Genomic DNA, 27,204 nt, shown 5'->3' with positions numbered 1-27,204 from the left:
CGTGCTGATAATGTTTTGGGCACAGTTTTTCTCTCTCAAGCATTTTTTTTAACACGGGCCGATCTGCCACCTGTCACATCTAGAGTTATTATTGTTGGTTTGCTGCCGGAAAATCATACAGGTGCCTAGGAAAGTACAAACTTCGTGCCAGGTTTTTAATCAAATCAATAAAATAAACAAGCATCAAATGTGCAAGAACCAATATTAATATGAGCTTATTTATATCTTCAGAATGTATGAATAATTAAGCCAACGTCTTCAACGCGTGAGTCATAAACCATACACATTAGGAATGAAACAACCCAGGAACCTGAATATCAGGTGTGACGAGGTAAAAAATATATTTTATAATATAGGCCTACCTCCATTTGGAATCACGCATTTTGAAAAATATATTGCGAAGCTACAGTACCAATATCAAAATGAGTTTGAGGTTAAAAATACATTTAACCTTGTAAATACGATCCTTAGTTAAAGATTGTCAACGCCAGTTACTGGTTTCTGGCAGTAGTGTAAAGAAGACTTTCAAGGGGATAAACAACCACCATGATGGAATTTACAGATAATAAACTATTTTCCTATTACAAAAAAATCGGTATTGAAAAAACAAAAGTGAAATGAAAAATAATCAGAAAACAAGTCAGAACTAAATTGTCATCTTATAGCAGCCATATCACTCTGCAACTCACAACTCACAACTGGCAGCCTACTGAAGCTCAGCAGGTGTGAGCCTGGTCAGTACCTGGATGGGAGACCTCCTGGGGAAAAACTAAGGTTGCTCCTGGAAGAGGTGTTAGTGGGGCCAGCAGGGGGCGCTCACCCCGTGGTCCATGTGGGTCCTAATGTCCCATTAGAGTGATGGGGACACTATACTGTAAACAGGCGCTGTCCTTTGGATGAGATGTAAAACAGAGGTTTGGACTCTCTGTGGTCATTAAAAATCCCAGGGCTTTTCTCATAAAGAGTAGTGATCCTGCCCAAATTTCCCATTGGCCTTTATCGATCATGGCCTCCTAATAATCCCCATCTATGAATTGGCTTCATGAGTCTCTGCTGAAGCTGATGTGTGATAAGTCTTCTGGCGCACTATGGCTGCTGTCGCATCTGTCGCATCATCCAGGTGGGGCTGCACATTGGTGGTGGTGGAGGGGAGTCCCCATTACCTGTAAAGCGCTTTGAGTGGAGTGTCCAGAAAAGCGCTGTATAAGTGTAAGCAATTATTATAATTATAAGCAAAATAATCAATTCAATGGTGTTGCAGTAGAATGCCGTTGTCTCCCTCTAGTGACACTTTAAATTAGTAACGTTTAATACAATCTGAAAATCAAAAGGCTTTTGCACAACTGGGTAAAGTGAGCCAATTGCATTAACTGTAAAGTGGCCAATTTGCTCACAGTTGGAAACAAATGTTTTTCCTTACTTTTCAGTTCGATAAAAAGCTCAGTTTTAATGTATTTTCCATACTGAATGTTTGACAAAAGTATGCTGATTTTGTCTCATACCTGATTGCATTAACTCCCTGCGTTCCTGCGTCTCTACAACGCGAGGATTTTGATTTCTTTGTTTTAGCGTGTTACAGTAGATCCCACTGACTTGTTACAGGCCCAGAACAGCTGTGCTTGTTGGTAGACCTTGACAATCGCTTAGGATGTTGTGTGCTTGGAAAGCTTTGTGGAAATATCAATACTTTAATTTAATTTGATTTCTAATTAACCGCTTCCCTTGACTATGGTTTGCCCTGTGATATTTTTATGAATTTTAAATGTAATCATTGTTTTTGTAGTATTACTGCTGTATTACATTTTAAATTATTTTGCAGCCATTATTTTGCAGTGAATGTTAGGACTGATTCAATGAAAGTTCTATAGAATAAAGTCATTGTTCACACATTAAAAGAGTAGAGTTTTCTCAGGAAGAACAATCACTGTTGTCTCTTCTTACATACTGTACATGTATGGGACCTGTGTTTTCCTCAAAGGGTTGTAATCAACAATAGTGCCTAGATAGTTGTAACTGCTGAAAATTTCAATTTCTTGCTTCTTTTTCAGTTACGAGTCCACAACCCTAATCACTGCTTTTTTAAGGCATACAAATTAGATGGTATTTTAAAAGGCCTTCAGACATCCTCTATGATGTTCACAGTGCTTTACCTCAATTCAATGTGAACCCAAAATTAAATAATATTCAATTAAATGTCTTAACGTGTATCCAGGATGACTTACAATGGGCACAAAGTTTACATTAATTGTTAATGCAAACAAGGATAATTACATGCAGATACAATAAAATAGAAACATATTGTAATGCTTACGGCCACCAGTGAGTGTGTAAGAGCCGGCTTACCAGAGCGGTGACATCACCGCCCTTCCCTGTGATAGCAGGGGCTACAGCCGCTGGGCTGAGGGGAGATCTCTCTTTAGCTCAACAGGCTGGGTCCCTGTTGAGTGATGCTGGAGGCCCGGGTTCGAGTCCCCGACAGTGGGGGGCCGACCTGATGTGGCAGCGGCAAGGGTGCCCACCTGAACCCTGAAGCATTACAATATTAATAAAATGACAGAAAGGCTAGCATATGATAAACCTGGAAGTGCAAAACAACTGATGTGCATAATAAAAAAAAAATACTGTTTTGCTTTTTATTGATTTGCCCGACATCTCAACACTCTTTTCACCCAGGTCATTGACTACAGTAGTACTTCAGATACTGCTGGACAAAGGTAAAAGACAAAATACTGTAGGTGACCTGAAATTCTGTTTATTTCAGATTTTATAACCACCCCTTGAGGCAGCAGTGTGAAGTGACAGGGCTCTGGAAGCATTAGGGGAAGGTTATGGGTTCAAATTCGAGGTGATGTGCTGTTGTTGTACCCTTTACCAAGGAATTTCAGTAAAATGTCTGGCCGTATAAGTCACATTGAATAAAAAACCTCGGCCAAATAATTATTAATTGTTATTAATGCTTATACATTCAAAGATGTATACTCTACCAAATTTACCATATGCATGCATCTACCATACTGTATATACTGTACTTCTACATACATTTTGCTTATCTACTGCAAACAACAGCCCTGCCACCCTATGGGCTTGAACTCATGCACTTTAGATACTTCAGCTCACTTCCTTCTGGAACAGAAGACCATGAGAGGTTGTGATTTAATATTAAAAAAGACCGGGCGACGGTATAGCCACACTCCTACTTTAAGCTTAACTAGGAAAATAGCAATGGCAACTGCAAGTGGATACAAGGTATAAGTGGAAGACATTTTTATTAAAGGCAAGGGTGTTGTGTTTTGTTTGAAGAATCACAGTACTTGCATATTATAGGATCTGACGTACTGGCATTCCTCAGGAAGCACCTTGATCATTGCTGCTATTAACCAAACCAACAAGTGGGGTTCTCCTCATTTGCAAACTTTGTGTTAAGGGATGTAACTTGGTATATTAATTATCTTTAGGATAAAATAATTGTAGGTCACATTTGCTATGAAACAATATTTTGTCTGAGAATCTATTTGTGCCACAGCACGAGTGTTTTGCATTAATCATTCGTTAAAAACGCATTTTTTTATTGTTTTCTCATAATTATTTCACAAACAGATCACCTCACGCAGTCGAGTCTACTACACAGACACACAAGCGCAGTGTTTAATGTGGCAGAAAGGGATTGCTTCTATTTCGCATGGAGATGTTTCTTTAGTGACGCTCAGGGACTCTTCCCTGCGGCCATTTTTTCCCTTTTTTTCTTCCTCCAAGAGGAACGCTTTATAAACTCCACATACACACTGACTCGTTCTCATCAGCATCCTTTAGCACAGCTGTAGTATCGATTTCTGCATCGTCCAATGGTGCAGCCGGCGGAGTGATAGCACAGCCTCCGCACGAAGGTCACAGACTGAACATCTTTCCCAGGAACGAAAAAAGGGCTGGGCCTTTCTGCATACAGAATAAAATAGAGCAAATCAGGATAAAACTCAACCCATAACCTATAAATACATTATTTTAAACTGTGTGTTAAAAAGCTTTTGTTAAAGGAGAGTCTAGATTATAAAGATTTAACAGTAGAAGGGTTGGCCAGCACTGTAGTGGTATCTAAAGAAAAGGAGGGGGAGGAACTATTTGACGTCGCGGAGTTGGCGGCGCAGGCAGTACAAGTGGTTCGAGAGACAGGGCCATCTTTGGTCTATTTCGCCGGACACAGTTCAAGCTCTAGCGATTTAAACCGAATAAACCGTATTTACCCCCCACAAGCGAGTTTTTTTTCTTTACGCAATAACGTGAGAAAAATTAAAGAAGCGACAAAAAGCCATGGATGAAGAATATGATGTTATTGTTTTGGGCACCGGCTTAACAGTAAGTGCGAGACTTTAGCCGATGAATGGCTTTTAAATGCACTTGAAGGGATCCTAGTAAGAGTTATCATTATATACCCTTGTATGATGCATGTATTTCGATTTAAAAGTCCTTTGTCTGGGAAAGATTACTGAACGTTAAGTTACGCAGTGTTTGCGTCAGTTTTGCTTTGGAAAAGCTTACAGCATCAGTTGTACGATTAGATAAAAAAATATATCTAATACTGTACATCTTTCAGCAGACTTTTAACTTACAACATATATTGTCAGATAAGAAACGGGGCCTTCGTGTGCTGTTTCGGATTCCTAGCTATATCTTCGCAGGAAGGGCGCATTTCTTCATTGAAGACGTTCAATTTAAACGGTGTGCATCGTGGCAATTGGGCGTCGTTTTGCGTATTTAACTGTTTCATATAACACGGCATATATCTAAAATCTCATCTATCTTAATGGAGCGAGTGGGGCCTCGAGATAATTGTATTGCAGGTAGTAGGCCCTACAATAAAAGACAGGGAAGAAAACCCCTTTTTAATTATTGATACCGAAACCACCATCGGGATTGTGTTCTGCTGAACCGAGTCAGGTAACACGCCCAGCAGGGCTGGCTTGTTCTGTGCAAACAGTGACAGGTCGCTCGCTAAGCTACAGTACGGCGAGCCGTTGTGCCCGGAGTCATTTTTTTTTCCGTGTGAAATCTGATCATTTCTACAAACAAAACGCAACGTTTTTCAGCGCATTTTGAGAACGTCTTGAACAGCTGAGGAAGAAAAAAACGTGAATAGTGCTGACATCACTGCATCAGGCGATGTAGTACAGTATGAAAAACGCACGTAGCCTCGGTCATTCTCTTACGTACATAAGCGCATTCAGTGATGATAATACTCATTCTAGTAAATTTCACATAAACACGGGTACCGGAAGAGCCGGTGTCCAATAATTTATCTGTTTTATTTAGCCCTAACCTCTTATGCGATGAACATAGACACTTATATTTATATATACACGTAAGAATCTCAATGGTCTGGCTTGCAGAACATGTTTGAAGTGCTACCGCAGAACTAGCACGCAATGGAAAAATTAAAATAGGAATATGGTTTTCACGTTAATACCTGTGAAATTAAATCTGTATTGTACGGTTGCCATGCTGTGACGTTATGTAAGCCTCCTTCAAGCTTAGTAATTGAGCTGTGTAATCAATTTGTACATGAATGTTATAAAACCATTTCGTAAAATGTTAACGATCAAATGATTCTAAAGCGCTAAATTATTTTCTTAAAAGATAAAAGCTTAACACCGTTCATTTTAGTCGTGGTTTATCTTTGTGCGTTGTAAACGATATGCATCTTGGTGTAATAATCTACTGTATGTGTGCAGTAGCTCACATGCGCTACAGTAGTACAAACCGTAGCCCGTTTCTGTGTAGAAAGAGCTTGGGTGGGGTTTGGAGGACCGGAGACATCCCAGCTTGCACCGTACTGCTGAACAGTTGGGCGGTTTTGCCTCTTTGCTGAAGAACAGTAGCAGTCATTGAAAAAAGAAGTGAAGCTTGGGTTTGTGCATTGCACTGTACCCAGAAATGGTCACAGCGTGAGGTTATCTTTAGGGATTCTGTTAATTTCTGGTTGGGTTTTTCTTTGTACGCTGTCACCTATATGAACTGTCATTTCAGAATATCCTGTAGTTGTTTTGTGTGCTACAAATTGTTTTACAGTATACAAGCATAATTCAATATAAAATCTTAACTACTGCCATTATCCAGCACCTAGTGTTTGCGATATTAATACAAGTCGTGCTTCTCTTAACAGTGGTTTTGGTGCCTCTGCCCCCTTTCATTTCGTAAATGCTTGAATAAACCATTTTGAGACCTTTTTTCACCAAACTGTTGATTATATTCTGAGTCTCCACGGGCAACATGTAAATTGTGGTATGGAGCAATAATGGTTAAGGATATACATAGGCAGTATTGAGAAAAGTTACTTCTAAACAGTATGCCATTACAGTTTAATGTGTAAGCAATTGCTTTCTAAAATTAAGAAGTTAAGAATGAAAATGAGGGTTTGGGGGATTTAATGTTGCATAATCTTTGTTGTTTCTATAGTTGAAATATATAATACATTACTTCTTAAAAGCAATTTCTTGCAATATCTTTACACAAGTAACTTGTCACTGTAATAGATTACTTATAACATGTTACTCTCTCCAGCATTGCACCCAGGTATGTTTGATTTTTTTTTTCCCCCCCACTATATGTGATGAAAGCACTGTAATGAAACAGAAGAAAATGTGAAGTTCAATATGGGTTGTGACCAGAATGTTCTTTACAAACAGCCCCCTGGGTTTGAATTGGGTGTCTGCTTATGGCTAAAATGTCGGTTCCCTCTTTGGTGTAGGGAAGTGAAGAGGGTTGTTGCAATATTGCCACTGTCAAAAAAAAAAAAAAACAACCCTTGGTCTTCTGTGTTTGGTAGGAGTGTATTCTGTCGGGGATCATGTCTGTGAATGGGAAGAAGGTGCTGCACATGGATAGGAACCCATACTACGGTGGAGAGAGCTCCTCCATCACCCCTCTGGAAGAGGTAAAGGCCAGTTACTTGGTGTACCATGGACCTTATTCATAGACGATGTGTACTAGGTTTTCACCTGTTCTTTACACTTAAAAAACGTGAAGGTTAAGAAGGAAAATGTCATGGAAAAACAGGAAGATGCTAATGCAGTTGAATAATTCCTTTAATTTGTGTTTTTTGTACAAATGGATAAAACTCCAGTGCCCTCTCGCACTGCTGTAGTCATGAATAGGCAGCCCTGTAATTGATTTGTCTCTTTAAAGGCAGCATAGCAAGGCAAAGAAGAGTCACCCATGCAGCACGACTTTTCAGATTATTTTTTTTTAATTGGCAGAAAAAAAGTCTTGTAAGGATTGCCTTTTATGTTTTCCCCATTTTGTTCCATATGAAACTATAACATCACTTAGAAAATGGACAGATAAACTACTCAATGTTTAGAAACTCTGCTGGCCTGACAAAAGTCCTTTGTTTTCTCTTCCTGTCTGTAGCTGTACAAACGGTTTGATCTCCCAGACAGCCCCCCTGAGTCAATGGGAAGGGGACGCGACTGGAATGTGGATCTCATCCCCAAATTCCTCATGGCCAATGGTCAGTGGGTCTGACATTCTGTTTTGGTTTTGATTTTAGCTCTGCTCCCCAAGTGTTTTCAGTCCCGGTCTTGGAGTCCTGGCACGTCTTTTGGTTGTCTTTCCAGTTTTGCTTTTATTTACCTCCTGTCTGTCCCGCTCCTGGCCGTCCACGATGGGCATCGCACCCAGCTTTTCTTCCTTCGTCATGGGGGTGGGTGAGCTCAATGGGAGGAGACCCTGGAGCAGACTCAGGACACACTGGAGGGATTATCATCTCTCAGCTGACCTGGGAGCACTCGGGAATCTCCCACGAAGAAGTTGGGAGACTTTTTCTGGGGAAGGGGAAATCTGGCCTGCCTCAGCCTGTTACCACTGCGGCCTTCACCAGGATTAAGCTGCTAGGAAATGGATGGATGGTTTCCTTAATATCACTGAATCGTGAACTGTTTTTTGAAATTATTTTTTATGCCCATTAGCTCTTGGTTGCATTAGAGTTTTATTAGATAAATTGTTGAGTCTGTCCTCAGGTTACCGTTCACCTTCCCATTAGGAGTATAAGATAGTGTCAAGATAGTAGTTGCATCAAAAAAAATAATAAATAACACTCTGTTTGAAAAGGGGCCCAGTTAATTACATTCTAGGCACCTGGTCATTGGGGGGAAAAAATGCACATGAGGGGAGTTTGGAATCTCGGCTTTTAAAAATGGCATGATTTAACCTTTAAAGGCTGAAACTGTTAAAGAAGGACAACTCAAATTAGATCAGTGAAATGGTTCTGCAAGCTTAAACGGAGTACAGTCTGAAAAGAAAACCAGAAGGGACTTGGGACTCTAATACCAGGTTTATTGTATCTAATTAACACTTGTCTGTCATTTTAATTTTTATAGCATTGCTTTCGACTACTATATATAAGGATGTGCATTTAATATTTCTTAAATGAATGCCCTTCAATTATTTTTATTAGAAATCTGTCAATGCTTTTAAATGAATCCTGTGACATTATGAATTAAAAGGGCTTTTCATATTAACTTTACTCTCTCAAAAAGGTTAACAGGCTTCTGCTTGTCTCGCATAAAAAGAGGAAAATAGTCTCATTTAAAATGAGTGTCCGTGACTGCTGATACAGACAATGGTATCTCCTGTTGATATCATCTTTCTTTCCTGTGTCCCACAGGGCAGCTAGTGAAGATGCTGCTGTATACAGAGGTGACCAGGTATCTGGATTTCAAAGTGGTGGAGGGAAGTTTTGTTTACAAGGGAGGGAAGATTTACAAAGTGCCGTCAACAGAGACTGAGGCTCTTGCCTCGAGTAAGTGTGCTGCTGTCAGATTGCTCCTTGTGTTTCTTGCACCAGCTTTTATTTTCTCTGCCATAATCCATGAGCCACATCTTCACACATTTTTTTTTCTTAGTAGTTCAACTGTTTTTAAATGTTTTGTTGAATTTCAGTTGGTCTCTGATATAGTAGGAACTTGTTGTGGGCAGGGAGGTTTGTGAAATAAGTTATGAAAGTTACACCTCAATTTTGGAATTCCTGAGTTTGTAAAATTCTTTCCAGCTTTTCAACAATTTGGTCATTTTAAATGTATTAAAACAGTCCAAATAACTATTTGTAAAGATTGGTTAAAGGTGTGAAACACTTTGTTTTAAAAGAGGTTTAGATATAAGGTTGTTAGTGCAGCAGTTATCTTGCCTTTTCACTTTCATCTACATTGAAGCCTCTAGATCCATTGAATCAAAATAAAACAAGTAGGAGTTGGCTCAGATGATGATGATTAAAGGAAGACAACATCTTAAAATATAAGGGTGCTGCCTGTTAAGTGTTAAATACCTGCCCTAATTCCTACACTACACTAATTGTATATTTTCTAATGACTTTTGAGTAGTGCTCTTGTTTCACGTTATAGTACAGTTGCCACACAGACAGATTCTGAAGGTGGATAGGCACAGTCTACATTGATTGAGCCATATTCCTCCTTATGTTACAGTTGTTGATAGTTTTACTTGCCAGGAAGAAGAGCATTTTACCTTTTGATAAAACAGTCTTTTACATCAGATGTATTGATGAAATACTGAGTTCGTAGGAGAATCACAATAAGCATATATTAATATCAGTTTCCTGAAGTTATAGAGAGGGCAATGGTTGTGTGAATCATATTACTTTCTGCTAATGATAGTTTTTTCTAACTGAAATCTACAGTTGAGTTCCCTTCATCTACATTCACCCTGACAATCATCTTTATCTTTTCCAGAAACATCTTTTTGGAAATACTAGATCATAAACATTGGTGTTCTAAGATGATAAAATCATGAAGAAGCTCTCTATACTACCATAATAAGATATAAAGTTGCGTTAGTGTGGATAAATACTTTGGCTGGAATTCTAGTTAACCCTTTTATGCCAAGACGGTTCTAATTAGTATATGTATTCACTTAAACTAACTGTTCAAGTAAACCACATACATACAGATGTCTGCAAATATGACTATACAATAAATGTTGCACAAAGTACTTTTTATGGATTTTGGTTCAATTGGCATTTTTTCACGTAGATCTGATGGGCATGTTTGAGAAAAGGAGATTCCGGAAGTTTCTGGTGTTTGTCGCCAATTTCGACGAGAATGACCCCAAGACCTTCGAGGGGGTAGACCCCAAACTGACTAACATGAGGGATGTCTACAAGAAGTTTGACCTGGGCCAGGATGTGATCGACTTCACTGGTCATGCTTTAGCCCTGTATAGGACAGACGAGTAAGTAAGACTACAGGCCAGCCCATTCCTGTGTAACATACCTACTTTAGAAGAGGGATTGTCTAGTAACGGTTTAGTGTTGCACTTAATGCTGTGGTTGGCACAGGTACAATTTCTGCTGCCTTATAAACTTATGCATTTGGAGGTTCTCTTCTGCATTTCATTCCACTTGATGCAGCTCTCTAGGACTAAGCCAGATATATTGCTGCAGAAACTGTGAATCAGAATAACTTCATTGACAGGTTTGAAGTATATTTTTCAGTTCACCTAGATACAGAAATCACATTTGTGTTTGACAGTCTTTTTAAAGTTATTAATTTTTAAAGCAAATTCCTTGGAGGGAACGTGAAGCAAAGGAAATTTTCACTGTCCTCGTCCTTTTTAAGGGGTACATAGTTATATTCTTTTATAGCAATGACTCTGCAAAGTTTATTGATGAATGAAATTCATCAGCTATTTATATGATGATATTGGCAGTTGTTTAAAAAAAGTTAAGTGGTGATTTATGAAGTGCAAGGTTGATCTGTGTTATCCATCTGCAGCATGTGCACTTTCATCTGTCAAGAGTGTGAAAGTCAGTAGTCGGAGCCAGACAAACCAGGTTGGCGTCAGATCTGCTGTAAAAGCAGTTCTGTTCAGTCCCTGTCCATGGTGCTGAACTCCCAAGTGGTGTAATCTGTCTTGATGCAAAAGAAAAATGAGTCTCCAGGCTTGAGTCCTTGATGTCCTCTGTAAAGGGCATTTTTCCTCTTTCTTTTACACATGATCAGAACAGAACTTGAAACAAGAGTTAAGAGCACAAATTACAACATGAGGAGGCCATTTAGCCCATCTGGCTCATTTGATGAGTAAAAGATCCATTGATCCAAGGATCTCAACCAGCCAGTTCTTGAAGGTTACTACAGTATCGCTTTCAATCATATGGCTAAGGAGCTTGTTCCATACTTCACAACCCTGTTGGAGGTTACATTGGTTCAGCTGAGCTAATGACGGCAAATAAAATCTGGGGTGGAATCAGGAATGGAGTACCAAGAACATGAGGGACAGACAGACAGACAGAGCCCTGATTTTTGGTCCCGTTTTTTGGGGGAAACCTATTCAGTAGACATTATGAAACCAGGGGAAATAATGACTGATGTGTTTCTTACTCTTAGGTGTTGTATACAAGTTTAGGGAGATATTTAACTGATTGTTTAATGCTTTTCTGTTTCCCACCACAGTTACCTGGACCAGCCTTGCCTAGAGACAATTAACCGCATAAAACTGTACAGCGAGTCTCTGGCTCGCTATGGCAAAAGCCCATACCTGTATCCTCTCTATGGGCTGGGAGAGCTACCTCAGGGATTTGCAAGGTGTGTACATTTCAGTGTACACTGAAAAAAAATATTCTCAAATTATTTTCTAACCGTAAAGCAGTTTTTCCTCTTAATTTACTACTGTGAAGAGGGTTAAAAGAACGTTGAGATGTGATCCTCATCTTTCACTTTGATCTAAGAAACATCATAGGCTTAGTTTTCATGTTTTCATTTTTGAAAGGTGTTCTGTATCCAGTTAGAACTCTGAAAGCTTGTGAACAGAATAATACTCGTGTTTACTGAGCATTTTTTAAAAGTTTAATAGTCATTGTGGCAAACGTTACTGTTTGACACACGGTATGTGTGGAACTTCGTCTTGTACCATTGGACGAATGATGAAATGATAGATTCTTTATGTGAAGAGAAACTTGGAATTGACTTATAAGAAAAGCTGCTCTCAGATCAAACAGCTTTAGGACCACTTAAAAAATCCCCAAAATTAATGTGAGAATAAAGTGTGGTTGTGTCTGGCAGTTGCTACATTCCTATAGTCTTTTACTCGTTTAAGACACAAATGGATCAAAGTTGCCATGTCTATTAAATAGAGCACTTCTGTGTGTTGGTAGGTTAAGTGCAATTTACGGAGGTACATACATGTTGAACAAACCAGTGGATGAAATCGTGATGGAGAACGACCGTGTCGTCGGAGTTAAGTCGGAGGGAGAGGTAAGGTATAAGCTGTGACCACCAGTTATTCTTTTCTTCTCTCGGGAAGGGGTGTTTTTGCGTCAAGGCTTTGGGTTCTGCCAGGCTCCATTGTGGACATCTTAAAAACCGGTGGCAGTGTTTTAACAAGAGGAGCCATAGCAAAATATGAAACATTGTAATAAACTTGAACCTTGACATATCCTGATTGCTTTCAGCAAATGTCGTAGCTCAAATTTGAAATCAACAATCTTCAGATTAGGGCCCGGCCTGCATTCTGAATGTCAATGTCAGTGATAACTACTAACCCTTCAAACCCTGCACTTGAAATGTATGTACTAATATTAAACAAGCCTTGAAAGGCCACCATGCAGCAGACATTAAAATGAGAGACTTTGTAGTCCTCTATTATCTGTTATCATACTGTACATCAAGACCAGATGTTTGGAATTTCTGGGCCAAAAGGTGTCGCTTGTCCTTTATACTTCCAAGAGCATGATGCCTGACATATTAACTCGTCAAGAACTGATAAAGGACTTCTTTCTGAAATCTTACAGAAGTAGCCGTTATAGCTTCTGTACGGCATGACAAATCTGAGTGATCACGTGTATTGTTGCAGGTGGCGCGCTGCAAACAGCTCATCTGTGACCCAAGCTACATACAGGACCGTGTCAGGAAGGCAGGCCAGGTGATCCGGGTCATCTGCATCCTGAGCCACCCTATCAAAAACACCAATGATGCCAACTCCTGCCAGATCATCATCCCACAGAACCAGGTTAACCGCAAGTCAGGTAGGACCCAGTATACACACAGAACCTCTACTTGCAGGGATATCTGTATTATTTCCTGTAATGTAGTTTCCTCAAAGCTGAAGGGAGTAGCTTTGTGAAGTGGTTATATCAGTAATGGAAAATATGCATTAAGTGAGGTAATCATCTTTTATAGTTAAGAAATAGAAAATTAAAACTGTGCAGCAATGCATAGGAAATATTTATCAATTTATTCACAAAGCACATTTCCAATTGATGTCCTAGAACAATCAGGTTCAACGCTAGTCAATCCTCATACATCCAAATCTACAATGTGTCCCATAGATATCAGTGGTTAATGTGAATTTGTTAATATGAGGTTGGCATTTTGAAAACGTCAATAATTCCTTCATAGTTTATATTACCAAAAAGTCAGATTTATTGTCGGTCATAACAGAAACTTGGGGGAGCCCAGATTGTAGATGTGTTTCAGGATTTCACAATTCTACACTCTGTATTAAAAGTTCAAGCAAACACAACACTGTCAGAAGTATAGGATGTCAGGTGTTCAGATAGCACAACAAGTAAAGGAATAGAGCTCAGTCTCAAGATGCTCTTGACCATGTCAGATTGAAAATCTACAAACAATGGTGCACAATTGATCTGTTTCAGAAGAGTTTGGTGTGATTGAGTCAACTAGTATAGCCACAGTGTGCACCTCTATAGTAGTCCCTTTGCCTTGCTTTGCCTACAAGTATGAACTATTCCCAGCTGTTGGCCCTACAGAGAACTCTGTGGAATTTAGTGTGAAAAATGTCAAATGTCTGCAGACGGTGCTTGCTTGAGGAACGTGTGCATGGACTATTCTGTCCCATGTTTGTATGAACATTCTAACATGAACAGTTGAATGTTTCTCGGTGGGGAGGGAGTGTATGATTTTTTTAAAAGAAAAAACTAGTTTTTTTTTAATGATTTACATGTAGGTAAAAGTTGCTATTCTGCCTTCCCTCCACAGATATCTATGTGTGTATGATCTCCTATGCCCACAATGTGGCAGCCCAGGGGAAGTACATCGCCATCGCCAGTACCACTGTAGAAACCAGCGACCCAGAGGCAGAGATTGAACCTGCGCTGGAACTCCTTGAGCCTATAGACCAAAAGTCAGTCTACTTTCTACTGTACTACTTTGCAATAGCTGACTGTCTGTGGCCTATGGCAATCTATGACAATGTTTTCTCTGATTTGTGAGCATCTTTTTAGATTTTCTATCCTCTCTGAAAGGGTTATCTGAGGTTGTTGCTGTAAATGGCCTTAATGGACCAGCAGGTGACACTGTTTAGTCTGGACCAGAGTTTCCAAACCATTGCCCTAATAGAGTGAAAGGTGATGCTGAGCTGCAGAAGATGTTGACAAACTGAAGTCCTGCTTAGTGTCCTGACAGAGTTCCTGTTAAGGTTTTTCTAGTCTTCCTAAAATTCCACCTTATTTAAATGGGTGTCGTAATTTCTCACTTCTGCACCTGATCTGCTGTGTAGTGAAGCTGCTGAATGTCACCGAAGTGGGCACTGTAGAGGGATGAAGCAGGTGACCTCTTAATTGTGAATCTCCTGGCTCCTTTGGTGTGAAAGTCATAGTAGAAGTGCAGTTAATTACAGTACTTCTAAAGAAAGATTACCCATGACTGGTGAACATTTGAAAATTTCCCAGCAATTGTAGGACTGCCCTGCAACAGTAAATTTTCTTTACAGTTTACAATTAAAAATGCCTGTTGTAAGGTGGCTGATGGTATGGTATGTCAGCATCATCAAGTCACAGTTCTACTCTAATTTTCACATTCAGCATCAGATGTGATATTTGATGAGTGTCATACAAAAACGTTAGTCAAGCTTACATGAAGAAACCTGTAATACACACAGGAGTCATCTGTTCTTGTACTTCTGCTTTTCCAGGTTTGTGGCCATCAGTGACCTTTATGAACCTACAGATGATGGCACTGAGAGCCAGGTAACACTTCAACGAATTTAAGAACAAAGTAGCACAAGTGTGATTTTAAATACATTATTTTTATGCAAGACCTGTGAATCATGAACATAATGTTACCTAAGTAGTACACCAATATCCAACCGTGTTTTCTTCACAGTCTTAATTTCTGACCATCTTAACGGGTTGAGTAAGTCTACACTCATTGGTTCTTAGTATTCCATAACACAGGTGAAGCTCTGCAAATCTCAGTGTTTTGATGAGCTAAATATTAGGACAAATCACTGTGCACATTGTTCCACTGTCATTCTTCTTAAATAGAAGTTTTCTTCTGAATAGAAATTCTGGAAACCCAAGTGCTGCAGAGCATGTCATCTTTGGTTGAGATACTATTGTGAAGTTCTAAAAATTCTACTAAATGTAGATCGTATGGGATTGTTCAGAAAAGTGCTCTCTACAGGGTTTCACAGTTTGGCCTACTTGAATTTCCCCATTTTGTGCCTGTACAAAATGTTTGCTTTGCCCAGAAAGTTCTCTACATCAGTAGGAGATTGAAGCGAACCCCCTTGTGCCTGTAAAGCAATTTGGATTCTCAGGACTGAAATGCATGGCATTTTAGCTTCAAAGAATAAAAATGTGCTGTCAAACCTTGATTCACAATCCCATAAAATAGTGCTATATCTTCCTATGGCTACTCTAAAACCCCACCAAATGCATTCTTAAAATGAGAAGGTGGAATAAAACAAATAATTTCACAGACATGTTTCAATAGAAATGTAAAATAAAGAGTGCTGGGTCCATTAAAATCTTTTTTGTTTGGTTTGCAGATATTTGCCTCCCGCTCCTATGATGCTACCACTCACTTCGAGACCACCTGTAATGACATCAAAGACATCTACAAGCGCATGACGGGCAGCGATTTCGACTTCGAGAATATGAAGCGCAAACAAAACGATGTGTTCGGAGAGGACGAGCAGTGAGAAGGGTCTGAGAGGCAGGCAGGGAGAAGATGGGGAAAGGCTAGAAGGAGCCAGAGGGGTGTGGAGGAAGGGGGTTAGGTTGGTTTGGGTGTGGCAAAAATCTCAAACATCTCCCTACTCCATCCTCCCTCCCCTCGAGAGAGACACGCGCACACACTCTTCTTTCTCCGAGACTTGAGCTCCCAAAAGGCAGGGTTCCAAACACGTCTTCATTCTGCTATTTTTCCTTTTTTTCCTCCTCAAGTCCTTTTGCAGATACTGTACCTATCCGGTTGCCTTTGACGATTACAGAAAGCTTATTTGTTTTTAAAAAACAATGCATTTTATGATGAAAAAAGCCATTTAGCCTACCAGAGCACACATTTTTCTTAGGTAAATCTAACACTTATGAGATGGAAGGAAGGAGATTTTCTTAAATTATTTGATATTGATACCATACGAGCAAGAAAAGCTCCATGCTGCTTTATAATCTGATTGTGAGTTTGGGTCAAAAAAAATTTATTGTGCTTTACTCCTTACTACTTGATATATTTCGACGTGCACATTTATATGGGCCTAGTCTTACATTCAACAAACAAATCAGCTGTCCAGTTAAACCAAGATGTACCAGTGCTTTACATCACAAGGGGCAATGCTGAAATTAGGAAGGGTAATTGTTCATCGTTCTTGCAATGGAAAAAAAAATCCCTTTGTGTTGGACTGTCTTTTATTGTCACTATTGTCTCCTCCGCACAGTGCACTGACAGTGTGTCAGTGACTCCCAACAGCACTGATGGCAGCCCTGCTTCCTCTCTCTCTTCTCCCTGTACCTTGTGTGTATGAATGACTGCATTCAGCTCATTTACAGAAATCTGGGCCAGACGTCAAGATGTTAAAATGAACAACCTCTGTAGTACACTACATACCAGAGCACACCTAGCACATAACTGCTTCAGTATCCTGATACTAGTTGCTAATTCTTACCATTCTACACAACTGCTAGTGGGTTTTTTTCTGATGATTGTCATCATTTAGAGAAATTTGGTTATTTTTTATCTTAGTTTGATGCTGTTACCTGAAGGGTGATGTACTTGGATAACAGAGGAGTATTTTTTTTTTATCATTTGAGTTAAAATGTATTTATTATGTGATGGTGTAAAGATGTTGTAGGTGGGATTTGAAAGGACTGGAGAGAAGGGATAGAACAGGCTGGGGACTAAGAATGAGGCAGGTAGATGGAGGTTAGCAGGACACTTGTGGAATCGGAGAATCAAGCAGTGTGGTTTGATGGTCGGAGATGAGGGGTAAGTGAGGCCCTAGAGCTTAGTTAGAGAGGACATTTGGGCTGTGGGGCTCTGAGGGATGCAGTGCATGACATTGACATTGAAAAATGGGAACCGAGAGAGAGTGGTGAAGGTTTCAGAGGCCCAGTGCCTTCAGCAGGGGTACAGGGTGGAAGAAAAGCTGTGCAAGTCACCAATTCAGACTGAAGAACCTGGGAGAAACCAGGTGAAGGAACCTAAAGAACTCCGAGAGAGATGTAAAGTTCTACTCAAGATGATTTTGCTCGACGAAGAATGTGTAGGATTTTTGTTTACGTTGAATATAGAAACACTAAAAAGACATATCGGAACATTTTGTTAAAGCCTGTTGTGGACATTTAACCTTTAAAGTAGCTGTGCTTTTAAAACGTTTGATGATTCTAAGGATCAGTAGTTTGTGACAGAAAGGTGAATGCAGTGTGACATGCATTTTATGGAGTACCTTTTCATCACCATAGCTTTAAAACGATCAGTTGGCAGACACAAAAGGTTTAAGGTGAATTCTAGGTGGCTATACTTGGTAAGCTTATTATTTGTAGTAATGCAAAGTTTTTGAGCACCTGGACTAGATTTAGGACTCATTCTGATTCCCCCCCCCCCCCAATATACCTGCAAAACTGAACAATAACTGTAGAGACGGCATCTATTCGAGGTTTCAGAACACAAATATTGGTTTACTTAGGGGAAAAAAGTGGTGTGGACTGTGCTGGCAAAAGGAAAGTTGTGACAGAAGCTATTACTATTGTCTAGTTTGTATAATATCTGTTGGAGCAGCAAGGTTATTTATTGAGAAACAATCTGTTCTGTAGAGAGCAGTACTGACTGAGATTCAGCCAGAGACTGATATCAACACTCCTTAGTTCAGATCATAGTTTTAGGAAATCAGAAGGCACTTTTTTCCTAAACCTCTGCTTTTCATGAAGGCCTGCTGGCTTGATGAGTATCAAAAAAAAGTGTATGAATTTCACAGAGTTTGCTGGATTTAAGCATAATTTTGATTTAAAGAATATACCTGTGCTGTATTGCCAATTAATAGAGCAGGTGAGCATTCAGCTTGTCATCAATTTCAAGAGCTGATTTGTGCTGAAGTAAGGTGGTTTTAGAACTAACACTAAAACGAGGTTCCCTTTACCTGTTGGAGAGGATTTATAGCAGCTCCGGTTCATATCTGCTTAATCTCAAAATCATAATGTTTTTTTAGCCACCTGTTTGCTTTGATTAACCATTTTCCTTTTGGCATTAATGAGAATTAGAGCTGAATTATCTCTAGTTGCTTATTTTCAGTTTTGGAAATGTAACTATCTCACACTGATGGCAGCATAAGTAAAATTAAACCCTGTTATGTGCAGACAAATGGTATTTTGCACACATTTGTCTGAACTGGAGGTTTCTACTGTGTTGAAGCAAAACTCTGCTTTGAATATCTGTTATGACATCCTCTCTTTTGTGGGTTACCCGTGGCCAGTGACACTTGTCAGTGCATTCCAGTTCAAAACTAGTAATTGTAAACGTTTTTTTGTTTCTGCCCTGTTGAAGACTGAGGAGCTTCAATATCCAGTCGCTTCACTTTCTCTTATAAAGGCATTTTCAAGCTTCAGAGGCCTTCTTCAGCCGATTTGTGTCTCTCGATCACCCAAACACAGCCCACAGTAACACCCACCCTCCTCCTCGCTCCCTTGGCACGCTTTCAGGATACTTTCCTATTGTATTGTCTAAAAGTGTACTTTTTTTTGGTCTGCTGCTTTTAAGTAATTGTTCATAAAGGAATGGAAAGAAAAAAAAACTGAATAGGCTACGCTTTATTGAACCAGCATTGACTGTTTTTGCTGCAAAATGTGGGGGAGAAAAACATCACTTTTTTTCATTGATTTAAGGCCATGACCATGTGTGCACATGGATTATTAAACATAACTGTGATATGTTTTTTGTGACTTTTAGGAAGTTAGAAGTCTATGGAACAATTTTGCTGCGAGGATAAGCTGAATATGCTTTGAACACTAAAATTGTCATGTTATTGTCTCAGCCCATAATACAAAATTGGTGTAAAGGACTTTTTTCTGTAAGAGCCTAATTCTCAATTTGTGTGATTGCAAGATGGGTTACAAAACTAGAGGAGACCATTTGGACCAGCTAGCTTGTTTGGTTTCGGGACAAACTGTCCTGCAGACTCTTTACATTCCATAAGACATAATGATATGACTGCTTCTTAGTCCACAAGTATGTGTAGGTCAGTGGAGTAACCCCTAATGCAAAGTGGCAGAACTGTACTGTACATTTTAATGTTTTTAGTGATTTACTATATATACGCAACTGAACTTTAATCATGTTCTTGAAATAAGCGTAGCTTTTTTTGGCTTATTTTTCTTCTGGCTTTGTTTCCCTTGCTTTATTTATTTAAAGGTTATTTTGTATTTTATTTAATTTTATTTGGTTCTCATTTGAAGGATAATGAAGAAAAGATCTCTTTGAACTGTCTTAACTTATTTGGACTTACAAGTAGCTTGCTTGTGGTCATTATTTGAACACTAGTATGTGAAAAGTACCTAATGTCTTGTGGAACAATAAAATAAAAATAAAGACACGACAAATTGTGGAATCGATAATGGAAAGAATTGTGTATGTTGCTTGTGGGGAAAAAAAATACTTTTAAGTTATCTTTCCAGTTCTTACCCAGTGATAAGCTGCCAGACAAGGTTTCATTGATACAATTAAACCAGGTAATCTGGCAGGTAAGTAATGTTGGACGTTATGGATACCATAAATGACTCCTGTTCACCCAGGCTGTTGGGCTTTCATCCAGTTATGTGCAACTAGAAGTAACATCAGCGTACAGTCAGCAGAAAATACAACTGTGGTTTCAACCCCTGAGCTCTGGGTTGAAGACTATATATGCATGCTAAAAACATTATGCAATTTTATTTTTCTACTCTTACTCATTTTTTTTTCTAGAGAAGGAGGAGGTAAATTTAGCAACTTCCATATCGTAATTTGGCGTTTCCAAATTTAGTCAGACATTGGGGGGAAAATTCCCCCCTAGTAAGAGATCAAAAAGAAACTTGCATATATACAAATAAACTGTGAATTGTACATTTTTCTTGTACACCTTTCTTAACTACACCTTGAAATGATATCGAAAATAATGCTAAGGCTTGAGTGTCATTTCAAACAAAGAAAAGTTTTTAAAATGTTGTTTAAAAAATAGTAGTTTATCCAGCTGACACTTCTGTGTGTTCTTCTAAAGCAGGCTGTTTGTTCCCTTTTGTACAACTCTGTATTGTATTGTAGCTATCTGAGTGAAGCACCTTGTTCAAGGGTGAGCTGAACTTTAAGCAGTATAATCATATACCCTGGATATGAGCTCCAAGGCATGACCACTAGATCACACTCCTGCCTCCCATTGTGACCTAAACTCATGAGGAATAGCCGTATGCAACTTAAAGCCAGCCTGGTAAGGGAACACAACATACTAAAAGTCAGATCTCGTTTAAATGCAGTTATAGCAAAGGCATGCTACAATTAGTGTCTGTATTCTATTAAAATTTAATTCCATCTGATTTAATCTGACTAAATAAGCCCTTGGAATCTAAAGAAATACTGTTTCCTGCACCAAACTAAATGGATGCTACCCCCAGCCTGGTTGACTTCCTGTAGACCCACCTCTCGGTGAGCTTCTCACTTGTGAGAATGCATGTCTCTGTGGGGTGAGCGCAGGGGTTTTTAATCTGGGAAAAAAATGCAGCGCAGATGCCTGAGCAGAATGAGCATGGCCTGCTCTCTGGTTTTCCTTCAAAAATAGTTCGGCAGAGAGAAGAAACTTGAAAATAGGTGTTGGGGGCATGCCTTGGCCTTTTTTAAGAGGCACATAGATTCTGTGTCCTCTCCACCACCTGTGCCAAAGCTGGAACCTATCCCTGCAAGGGTGAAGAGTGGGTACACCCTGGTCAGGGTGCCAGTCACACAGAAACAAAAACATACGCCACGGCCAATTAACTTACTAGTATGTCTTTGGGAGGAAACTGCAGCACCCCGAGGGAAACCATGTGAACACGGAGAACATAACTCCACAAAGACAGCACCCCAGACCCAGAATTGAACCCAGGACCCCAGCGCTGTAAGGCACCAATGCTAGACACTGTGCCATCCCCCTTTACTAATTTTTATCTTATTAATGAATGAGAAAATACTGGTATAATCCAGGTAATGTTAGTTAAGGTGACACCATATTGTCTCAAGATTGTAGGAAGGATTGTCAGCATGGGATCTTTCAGTTTTTGTTAGTCTTTTAATTGATAAGGTAATTGTGGTCTTGTTAAATTATAGTTCTGATATAATTTAACTACACACTGATGTCCAATTTGCTTTAGAAAACATGTAATGTGTCACAAGGTTGCCTTCCTGTAAGTATAACATTACTTTTATTTTTCTATTCTTTTATTCAGATAATGTATGCACTTATGCATACTCTATACTGTAAAGTGTGAAAGAACTGGGTCTGTTCAAACAAAATGTGGGTATCTTTTGATTTGTTTCAGAGCAAACCAAACAGTAGTTTATTGAGCTTGATTTTTAAAAAAGTAACAAAGGTATGGTATGGTTACATTTTACAGTTTAAGTGCTGACAATATTCATTTCACTATACAAAGTATATATTTGTGTAAAAAACTCATGTTTCTGTTTTTTACAGTGCTGCTGTAACCTCTTTGTTAAAAAAAACTGCATTGTCACCTGACCTAAATTCCCTCCCAGTCTCGTGATACACCTTACCTCTCATACACCATTACAGATCCTTTCACAATGTTATTAATGCCTGCACAACCAGCAAAGTCTGGCTCCTGTTGATGCTCATGTCAAAGAGTACGGAAGATCTGTGAAATGCAGCTCGGTGTATCTTTGCAAATCCGCATTGCTATTTAGATTATATGATAGCAATTTGTCCTTCAGTTTTTGCATCCTGACAAGCTTTTCACTTTTAACAGTTGAAAGGTCATCATTCATTTCCTATATTGTGACATTTTCTAAAGAAATACTCTACATGACCCCTATAGTTGCTATAGTCTTATTTGGCATCAGACAGACATCCTTAAGTAAAAACTAGAATGAGCTGCATGCGTAAGGATATCTTGAAAATGAGCACAGCTGATTTGGACATGAAACTAAGTCAAAAACATCCCATTCTGTGTTCAGTTTCAGGTTTCCATCAGTGGGCACTAGATGTGCAGGCAGGAATAGCAGTATTTTGCTCTCTTATTTCTCTGTATTTGACCCAAGCTCCCTAAGTTTAAAAAAAAACTTCAAGTTCTTCATAATTTACAGGTCAAGAGTCCACCTCTTTTCCTCACAATACTTTAGACTTGCACTTGCTGGTGTTTTTCTCATGTTCAATATGAACGTTCTGCTTGTCGGGAAGAAAAAATAGACAAATTTCAATATTGGATATACATCATACTCATCACGTGGTAATGAAGCATTGAACTCCTATTTGAATTCTCTTTACTACACTATAGTCTTATGTTAAGCAGATATGACAGAGATGGTTTCAAAGGGGTATAAGTCTTTTTCTCTCCTAGTTTAAACACTTTGTCATAAAAACGTCTTTGATAGTCATTAGAATTCCAGGCATACAATGGTGGGTAGCAGTAAGTGATTGTGATATTTCTTTCTTGCAAAAGTTTCCATATACAGAGTTTTGTGTTATATATATAAGTAAGCTATACATGGAGGGTGAGAATCTACAGGTGGTCTACCACGAAACTCTGATATGTTCCACCTATCAGCTTCTCCACGTCAGGTTTTGCAATTACCCAGCACTGTCCAGCGTGTTTTTTCTTCACTGAATCTTTTAGTTTCTTGTCCACGAGAACAATGGGAATTCTCTCCCCATTGCGTCTCAGCTCTCCCATGGCCTGCTTGCCCTCGGTGTTGACCTCAGCATGTCTTACAGTATCTGTGGTTCGTAGTATCTCAATATCTGCGTGCTGGAACTGGCCTGTGGAGACAACCCAGAGATAGATAGACCTCTCCATCAAGGTGTTGATATGTCTGATGGCAGCATGTAAACAAATGAGAACATTGAATATAATTTCTTAAATTTTGACATACCTAGTAAACCATGTGTACTTGGAGATAGGCCTTGCCCATTGGCAATGTAGAGACCTAGATGGCTGAGCTGTAGATAGGTAGGGTGTTTGTAGTGGTGGAAGAGAACCATGAATCCAATGTCTTGTCCAACTGTCACCCAGGCGGTCTGGTTGCTATCTATCGTGATCTTCAAGTCCCGCACCTTGACAGTGCCTGTTCTGTCGGTGAACAACGTAACCTGCTCCTCCCCCTCCAAGACAATAGAACCCAGGGTCACTGTGATGTTCCAGGGCTCTGCGCTTCCCATCTTCAAAGAGAAGCTCAGCTGACTGAAGTAAGTCCTGGTTTTATCTTCAAAGCCTACTTTTGAAGGGGCCCACATTAAATGGCCATCCACAGTTAAGCCTGCAGGAAGCGAGAGTAAAATTGTTGAGCATGCAGTGAGTGAACTTCTTGTTATAGTATTCCTAGCTATAGTAGGCCATATACAGCATATTAGATGAGACCTTCATGTTGCACTTCCTAAGTACTAGGGATACCCCTACAGAAAATCTGATGGTCATAGTAGGGTCAACAAGGAAGGACAGGAGCTGATTTGAGACCAAGACACTAGAAATTCAGGCATGTTCAACGGTGATGTGTCTCTCCATGGTATGTACTTTAATTTTAGGAAGTTTTTCAGAAGCTGTGAAAAGGATATACCCTGGGTATATAGTAGGAAAAATAAATGGATATTCCAAATTGAAACATACTGTATGAAACTATTAACTTAAACATTTTGCTCCATATATCCTACCAGTCTGTAACAGGCAAGCAGAGAAAATGATCACACCCTGAGGGGGGCATCAAGGTCATGCTTTGTCTCTCCAATGATGTGCAGTAAATCATATGTGAGTTGCTTGTACGCTCCAGCAATACTGAAGGAGACTACTTCTCACAATGGCTGAGATATGTATATATGAGGTATTGACCTCAGCTAATTAGAGGCCTGCAGTATAGATGCCTATGTACCATATACAGTTGCTAAATAATCCAAGTAAAACTGGTGTAATCCCATTTTTTTCTATTTTATACCTATGGTAAACAGTAAAGAATTAATCATCCTAGTTTCTCTGTGACTCTATCTGAGTTCAGTACTTTCCTGTTGAACCCGGGGTTTGCAATGTTCCTGGATCCAAGAGCCTTAGGTAATGGTAAGTTAAAAGGTACAACAAACTACCTGGTGGTGGATTTTGAAACTTTTGAAAGTTTTTAGAGGCTTTTGATTTACCAATGATGACAACACGAGAATTAAGGAGTCACCTGCCAGGATAGCCATATCCTTGACACTGCACATTTTTATTCCAAATAATGTCCTAAATTTTCACCCTAATAATTTTAAAAGGATGTTACTTCAAACAAGATACTGGGAATGTGAAATTCCCATTCAAATGAGGTACCTTATCGACCTCTTAAAAGAACAGACATTCACCCACAAGAAATAGCCAGAAGTTAATATACAGTGGTTCTGCTGAAATACCTTTCTCTGGGTCATCTACCAGTCGCAGTACATCATTGGGCAGCCCATCAATGGTGAAGCAAATGTGTTCTGATAGTTTGGGCAGATGAACCACAAAGTGGGGGTCTCCATCAGCTGAAAGAGAGTGCAACACAATCTGGAGTTTGTCATCGCCCAAAAACTAGGAAAATCCACATTCAACAGCTGTATTCCAGCTAATGTCTCTTGGTAGCCAACACTGGTGGACTGGTGCTTAAAAAACTCAAGAATCTTTTTAACATTGGACCTCAGCATGCAGTAATAGCACATTTTTCAACTCCCACTGCAAGGAATCTAGTCTGCTCTCTGTATGACTAAAATTAATATCTAAATTAGTCTCCTGCCGGTTACTTTTATATGGTATAGAAAGCAGACAAATTGGACTGTTGCAAATGCATCTGAGACATAAACAGCCTTCTTTAAATAATTGAGTACACCATCTAATATATTTTTTCTTTCACACCGAATGTGCAAATGCCATACCCTTGGAGCCAGATGAGCATTGCTACCTCTTCTATTTATTACTGACACCACTACTGGTCTGTTTGGGGAGTGAGCGTTTTTGGATTATGAGACTAATTTATATTTTGTTATTGGAATATGACTATTCCGAAAAGCCCTAACCTACTCCTGCTCCATAATGACTCACAAGTTACCGTCATTCTGTAGCTACAATGCATTTAACTGGCAGGTCTAACCACAGCCAAAACAAAAATATTTTGCAGGCTGAGAAAAGACTTTATATATCTCTGACTTGTGTTTGGTTGTGTCCATTTATAGAAATTGGGCTCGTAGATGTGTGGCTAAATGTACTATGCTAGTGCAAAATCTGTATCAATCTCTACAGACTCATTTCGTTATTTATAACATTTGTTAGACTAGTTTACTTTCCCTCCACTTTTCATATTGGCATACAACTGTGTTTTTTTTTATTCTGTTAATTTGTAAAAGAACCCGATAAACATTTCCAAGATAAAAGTAAAAACATTTGATTTTTGTCATCACAATCAATCACTCAGTCTTACCTGAACCTGCGAAAATAAGCCTGGAACTTGCAGACCCAACTATAAACACAAGTATATGAATTATTCCAAGACACTGTGTATTTTGTATCAATCAATTTTATTTTGATTGACGTTTCGTAAATCACAAAAAACAATGTTGATTTCACCTTTGACTTCTTAATGGTGAGCATTACTTTGGAAAACTTTTTCAGGTATGCAGCAAGAGTCTCATAAACCATAAGCACAATTTACAGTACTCACAGTAAACATTGAAGTTGGTTTCCACCACACAATAATATCATATCTTTCAAAAGTCTCTTCTCCATATGACGTGCACAGTATCACAGCTATTATTTACATGATCCAATAAACTGTATACACATGGTTTTACACAACTGTGCACTTTGAACACAAAATGTGAACTGAAAAGCCCATGCAGTAAACAAATGAATAAATGCTAATGAGCTAATGTAGTTTGACAATAATAGCTAATAGCCTTATTATAATAATCATAATTTGAAGCCTTTCAATACAAATTGTGATATAAGAATGCAGTGAGGCTTATAATTGTAACATTTTAGTTTTCAGAATCCCAAATGATCAAGATAATACTACTATAAAATATGAAGTATAATCATGTTTTTATTTAAAAAAACATTTTGTTGTTAGATGAATGACAATACTTACCATTAGAAGGAGTAGAATCCACTAGAATGAACAAACATAAATAAGACCTGGTTAGTTCAGTGCCAACAAAATGTTTTTAATGAGCTGCTGTTCTTTCCAAAAAAAAAGCAGCTCAAGCTATTCAAAATTGCCATCTTTAAGCAATTGTTTTTTTAGTACAGACACTGTAATTTGAATATACTGTATACAGTATATGCACTCATAAAGGAGTGCTAGTAATACTCCCATTGAATAACATTTTGGGTCACTTTTGTGACCACTTTTGTGGGTCACAAATTGCATTGTTTTGTTAATTGAATTATTGGTCTAGCAATTGGTCTAGCAAGGTACTAACATATTTCTCTATTTAAAGTTATAACCTTTAATTGACTAGCCACATTTTTCTATACAAAATGGTTTTAATCCTAAAGCTATCATGGCCTCATCCTTACAGTAGTTTTATAACTACTTTACAGTAGTTTTATAACTACATTGTGTATACATTTAGCCTTATATATTTTCTGGACACATACACTGCTTTGCAAAAGATACCTCAGTGGCAATACAGCATAATAGTACAATTTGCATAAAGACTCCAATAGTGTCTCCAATTGTTCAATCTTTAATTCAAACAGGTCAGAATCATCAAAAATGTGATCACAAATTAAGGCAAATT

The 27,204-nt window shown here is 38.9% G+C and overlaps 2 protein-coding genes across 4 annotated transcripts in view; one reads left to right on the top strand and one right to left on the bottom strand.

Annotated features, from left to right (window-relative positions):
* The first annotated feature begins 4,137 nt into the window (after positions 1-4,137).
* On the top strand, positions 4,138-19,843 carry gdi1 (GDP dissociation inhibitor 1). Its single transcript, XM_088930887.1, has 11 exons — positions 4,138-4,350; positions 6,818-6,925; positions 7,402-7,501; positions 8,657-8,791; positions 10,035-10,233; positions 11,454-11,585; positions 12,155-12,254; positions 12,853-13,024; positions 13,998-14,142; positions 14,932-14,986; positions 15,790-19,843. Exons 1-11 carry the CDS (start codon positions 4,306-4,308, stop codon positions 15,940-15,942), a joined length of 1,344 nt encoding a protein of 447 aa, XP_088787013.1. The 5' UTR covers positions 4,138-4,305; the 3' UTR covers positions 15,943-19,843.
* Positions 19,844-22,529: 2,686 nt separating this feature from the next.
* itih6 (inter-alpha-trypsin inhibitor heavy chain family member 6) overlaps positions 22,530-27,204 on the bottom strand; it is a 29,232-nt gene continuing 24,557 nt past the window's right edge. For all 3 annotated transcript variants that reach the window (XM_088930549.1, XM_088930557.1, XM_088930567.1), the window contains 5 exons: positions 26,550-26,570; positions 25,884-25,922; positions 24,841-24,954; positions 23,343-23,726; positions 22,530-23,229 (listed from right to left, as the gene is read on the bottom strand). In XM_088930549.1, coding sequence (XP_088786675.1) covers positions 22,973-23,229; positions 23,343-23,726; positions 24,841-24,954; positions 25,884-25,922; positions 26,550-26,570 — 815 coding nt within the window. In that variant the 3' untranslated portion in view covers positions 22,530-22,972. The remainder of the gene's footprint in view (positions 23,230-23,342; positions 23,727-24,840; positions 24,955-25,883; positions 25,923-26,549; positions 26,571-27,204) is intronic.

This window comes from Atractosteus spatula, chromosome 2, assembly GCF_055471065.1.
Source record: "Atractosteus spatula isolate fAtrSpa1 chromosome 2, fAtrSpa1.hap1, whole genome shotgun sequence".
Taxonomy (NCBI): Eukaryota; Metazoa; Chordata; class Actinopteri; order Semionotiformes; family Lepisosteidae; genus Atractosteus; species Atractosteus spatula.
This window is presented reverse-complemented; position numbering and strand designations above follow the sequence as displayed.